Source organism: Microtus oregoni, unplaced genomic scaffold, assembly GCF_018167655.1.
Source record: "Microtus oregoni isolate MIOR12 unplaced genomic scaffold, Mior012 000001F_ref0000356, whole genome shotgun sequence".
In the NCBI taxonomy this organism is placed as follows: Eukaryota; Metazoa; Chordata; class Mammalia; order Rodentia; family Cricetidae; genus Microtus; species Microtus oregoni.
The window spans coordinates 94,357,720-94,362,842 of NW_024543060.1; the positions used below are offsets into that span (position 1 = coordinate 94,357,720).

Below are 5,123 nucleotides of genomic sequence, written 5' to 3' on the forward strand. Positions count from 1 at the left end.
AATTTATGGAATACTGTGAGGACACAGAAGGACTTTGGAGCCTTTACATGTACAAAGAGTGGGATCATGAAAGAAGGGACGTTGGAAGTCAGGCAGAAAAGCTGCTGTTCTAGAATTAATTATACTCAGTGAGCTGTAAAAAGATGTTCGTTTGTCATCCAGAAAGTAACTCTCCCTGCAGTTCTGTCTGTCCCTGGTTCCTGTACCTCATATAGTACAGAGGAATCATCCAGTGAGGCTTTTGTTCTTTAGTGTCCCAATAAATTTCATGCACAGTATGTTCCTAGATTTGAACATTCACATTCATGTGCAAATGTAGTTTCAAATAAGTTGAGATTCATATTTTCTCACAAAAAAAAACAGTGAAGAAAGTCAAGTTTGAGATTATTCCTAGGGTTATTTTTTTTTAAGGTTGACACCTAACCTTCAGTCAGCAAGCATAATAAGATTTTGTTTGGTTGTGGTGTTATAATAAAGTATTAGTAGTAAGCTAACCTACTCCCATCTTCAAAATTGCCTGCAAAGTGATATTAAGTGTAAAAGGAAATGTAGCTTTTCTATTTCAGCAGTTACAACAATGAGATAACAAAGTATTTCAGTTTAGTTTTACAATAACATTAATGGGGCACTATGTTTTTTTCAGATGACCATATGGCCACAGCCTGTACTAAACCAAAGAAAGGATGAACAATGTCACAGAATTCATCCTCCTGGGCTTGACTCAAGACCCAGATCTGCAGAAACTCTTATTTATTGTGTGCTTAGTAATCTATGTGATTACACTGGCAGGTAACACGCTCATCTCAGTCACCATCTTCATCAGCCCGGCCCTGGCTACTCCCATGTACTTTTTTCTGTCCTACTTGTCCATCATAGATGGTTTCTACTCTTCTTCCATAGCACCCAAAATGATCTATGACTTGATCTCTGAGAGGAGCAGCATATCCTTCAATGGCTGCATGACTCAGCTTTTTGCTGAGCATTTTTTTGCTGCAGCTGAAATCATCTTGCTGATTGCCATGGCTTATGATCGCTATGTAGCCATTTGTAAGCCTTTGCATTACATAACCATCATGAGCCGACCTGTGTGTATATTCCTGGTGAGGGCTGCTGTAATCCTGGGATTCATCCATGGAGGAATACAGATTTTATTTATGGCCCAATTACCATTCTGTGGCCCAAATATCATTGACCACTTTATGTGTGATTTAATACCACTCCTCGAGTTGGCCTGCACTGACACTCACACTCTTGGGCCCCTGATTGCTGCCAACAGTGGGTCACTCTGTTTGCTCATTTTCTCTATGTTGGTTGCTTCATATATAGCCATCCTTCACTCCCTGAGGAATCACAGTTCAGAAGGTCGTCGCAAGGCCCTGTCTACCTGTGCTTCTCACGTAACTGTCGTTGTCTTATTCTTTGTACCTTGTTCATACCTGTACCTAAGGCCTATGACTTCCTTCCCCACTGACAAAGCCGTGACTGTATTTTGTACCCTGGTGACACCTATGTTGAACCCATTAATCTATACCCTCAGAAATGAGGAGTTCAAAAAGGTTATGAAGAAGCTCTGGGGTCAAATGTGCAAAGCTGGTGATGCATAAACCTGGGGATTTGTGTGTATAAAAATATCTAGGTCTGTTTTATGGACACTTGTTCTTCTTAAATGATTAAAATGATGACAGTGAATTATATCCTATCTGCACCAAATTTTCATTGAATAGTAATTATATCTCTGAATGGAGTTCAATGTGACAATCCATGTAGATAATAAATATGTGAAATTATGGTGATAAACATTTCTATCCCATTTGATGACCACGGCTTCTTTGTGCTGTAAACCTTTAAACTCCTCTCTAGTTCTTTATAAAACATATAATAAATTGTTGTGAACCATGTTCAGCCCAGTGTTTAGTATGTCCTCCTCTGATATACATGTATTTTGGTTTCTGTTATCCAACCTTACAATATTCCTTTGTTTTCTGTTCTCCTAGTATCTATGAGCACTATTCTACTCTCAACTCTAATGGGATAAAACTTTATGGCTTTTGTATTTGAGTGAGAACTTCCAGCATTTGGCTTTCTGTGCTTGGCTGTTTCCCTTATATCACATCATCCATGGATAAATACAGATTTTATTCCTGGATCAGTTACTATTTTTTGGCCCAAATATTATTGATCACTTTATGTGATTTTATGCCACTTCTGGAATTGGCCTGCCCTGAAACTTTCTTGGGCCACTGATTGCTGCTTATAGTGGGTCACTGTGTTTACTCACTTTTTGTATGCTTATTGCTTCTTCTGTGGTCAATCTTCATTCCTTATTCATTTTTTGAAAAATTATAGTTTTGAAGGGCATCACAAAACCCTCTCTACCTGTGTTTATCATGTCTCTGTTGTTGTCTTATTCTTTATACTTTGCTCATATTTGTTTGCAAGACCTCCTTTCCCATTGACAAAGTTGTGAGTTTGTTTTTCATACTAGTGACAACTCTGTTGAATCTTTTAATCTTTATTCTCAAAAATGAAGCCAAGAAGGTTGTTAAGAATCTCCTGGGTCCAATAAGGTCAAACATTGATTAAAGAAGGCCAGTGATTTTCTGTGTTTATACAGGAATATCTAGTGACATTTTATGTAGTTTTCTTTTCCATAAGTAATTTAAATTGACATAGTCAATTATACTCTGCACCAGAATTGGACTATGGATAATTCATATCATCTACAACCATTCACTACTACGTTCCCCCATGTACTTTTTCTGGCTTTCCTGGATGCATGTACTCTTTTTTTTTTTTGAGACAGGGTTTCTCTGTAGCTTTGGAGCCTGTCCTGGCACTAGCTCTTGTAGACCAGGCTGGCCTCGAACTCACAGAGATCCGCCTGCCTCTGCCTCCCAAGTGCTGGGATTAAAGGCGTGCACAACCACCACCCGGCACACGTACTTCTTCTACTGTTACACCCAAGATAATTATAGATTGTTTTTATGAAAGGAAGACCATCTCTTTTGAATGTTGCATGACACAACTGTTTACAGTACACTTCTTCACAGGGGCAGAAGTAATTGTCTTGGCAGCCATGGCCTATGACCGCTATGTGGCCATTTGCAAGCCTCTATTCTTCCATTATGACCAAAGGCTCTGTGCTGTTTTAGTGTTGGTATCTGGGGCAGGAGACTTTTTGCATTCTATCATACAAATTATATTCACATTGCAGCTGCCTTTATGTGGAACCAATATTATTGACCACTACATGTGTGACTTGTTCCCATTACTGAAGCTTGCCTGCACTGACACACACATTTTTGTCCTTTTGGTGTTTGTCAACAGTGGGGCTATTTGTATTATATTCTTCTCATTATTGCTTGTCTCCTATGGTGTTATATTGTTTTCTCTGAGAGCCCACAGTTCTGAAGGTCTATATAAAGCTCTCTGCACCTGTGGATCCCATATTACAGTTGTGTTTTTGTTCTTTGTCCCGTGTATATTAATATATGCAAGACCTACATCTGCATTGTCCTTTGAGAAAAATATACTTGTATTTGTCAATGTTTTGACACCATTGCTCAATCCTATGGTTTATACTTTCAGAAACAAGGAAATGATGAATGCCATCAGAAAAATGTGGAAGACATTTACAGTGGTTTCTGATAAATTTTAAAATATTCCACTTTCATTGGGTAAGGACCCCTACAATGGCAACATGATGATTTGAGATTACTTCCCAGAAACCTTCATGCTATTACTAACAGGGAAGCACATTTTTAATTTAGTATTGGTGCACAGGAAATTTGTGATCCCAGAGTTTTGCTTCATTATGGATTTATCTGAGGAACAGTGATTTCAAGGTTCAATGGAGATTTGTTTTAAGAAAATGTAGTAGAATACAATAGATTATCATAGCAACTGACTGTTTTTGGCTCTGTATCAATGTTAATAGTCATATATACTATTTATCTTTCACATATACTCCCATGTTTTATAACACTCACATGCACATACCTCATACACACCAACATAAAGAAGTAACCTTGAAACCTCAATCAAAAAAAATAAAGAAATCAATACTTTCTTGGGCTAATACTATATTCTAGACTCCTTGTAAAGTGATGGCATCTTTAGATACAGCGGACATCAATAGTGGGAGTGAGAATTCATGTTTCAGAGTTCATACCATCACTCTTAAAATACTAATCAACATTGTTTTATAAAAACTAAAGCCAGTTTAATTGTATCCTCTCATTTATTTAATCAAATATTTGAGAACATTTAACTATTTGAATGGCTGTTGTTAACACTGTTTTGTTAAAAATTGCTGGCAAAATAAATGTGCATTTGAAATTATTTGAAGAAAAAACGAGTTTCTAAATGACACCCTGAGACTCCAGAACTTAGAAACACAGAGATGTTGTAGCAGATCTTGATCTCTATTTATCTCTGAGCTTATTTGTCCCTGTACTGTATTTATCTTGTCTTTTTCTGTTGTTGTTGAAAAGTGACTTTTTCAGACAGTATATTCTTATTATTATTTCCATTCTCTTATCTTCTCCCATGTCTTTCTAACATCCCTACCCATCCTGGTGAGATCATGAACTGGAGACCTGTCCCTGACCCTCACTAGCTGTAGCACTTTGGAGAGCAGCCCCTGCTCCTTGCATGGACAACATAGTTGTGCTAGTCCTGGTGGTATAGATGTGGGCGAATCATCTCTAAGGGCATGAAAACAGGAAAATCAGAAACACCCATTACTCCCTGTTAAATGGCCCAGGGCAATGATGGAGAGCTCACCCTGTTGATAAGAATAGGGGAATATTTTGTACAACTCCTACAAGATAAGCTGAATATTTAGATCTTGAGGAAAATCTTGAAGGGCTTTAATAACAGCATACAATTCATTTTCTTGTACAGAACAATAATCTGTAAATTCTACCCAGTACTTAGATTCTGTCCCATAAGCACTTTCAGTTTTGGAACCATCAGAAAATAGTTAATACATCAGGTAAAGGATTGACAGATACAATATCATGAATTACAAATTCTTGTTTTTGTAAATAGTCCCACAATTTGCTTTTGGGGTTATGATATTCAAAGTTTCCAGTAAAAGAAACTAAAGAAACTTGTAAAGC

The 5,123-nt window shown here is 37.4% G+C and overlaps 2 protein-coding genes across 2 annotated transcripts; both read left to right on the forward strand.

Annotated features, from left to right (window-relative positions):
- Positions 1 to 680: 680 nt before the first annotated feature.
- LOC121463849 (olfactory receptor 4C45-like) lies at positions 681 to 1,604 on the forward strand. The gene has a single exon (XM_041676364.1). The coding sequence runs from the start codon at positions 684 to 686 to the stop codon at positions 1,602 to 1,604; it is 921 nt and encodes a 306-aa protein (XP_041532298.1). The 5' UTR covers positions 681 to 683.
- A 182-nt stretch (positions 1,605 to 1,786) lies between these two features.
- Positions 1,787 to 3,658, forward strand: LOC121463854 (olfactory receptor 4C15-like). The gene is made up of 3 exons (XM_041676378.1): positions 1,787 to 1,836; positions 2,694 to 2,786; positions 2,944 to 3,658. Exons 1-3 carry the CDS (start codon positions 1,787 to 1,789, stop codon positions 3,656 to 3,658), a joined length of 858 nt encoding a protein of 285 aa, XP_041532312.1.
- Positions 3,659 to 5,123: the final 1,465 nt, after the last annotated feature.

Excerpts from the sequence above, each read along its gene's own strand:
- LOC121463849 (XM_041676364.1), top strand. The coding sequence starts at position 684 with ATGAACAATGTCACAGAATTCATCCTCCTGGGCTTGACTCAAGACCCA.
- LOC121463854 (XM_041676378.1), top strand. The coding sequence starts at position 1,787 with ATGGTGATAAACATTTCTATCCCATTTGATGACCACGGCTTCTTTGTG. Across the intron at positions 1,837-2,693 it reads GACCACGGCTTCTTTGTGCT|AATTGGACTATGGATAATTC; the intron begins GTAAACCTTTAA and ends ACTCTGCACCAG. Across the intron at positions 2,787-2,943 it reads TCCTGGATGCATGTACTCTT|TTCTTCTACTGTTACACCCA; the intron begins TTTTTTTTTTGA and ends CGGCACACGTAC.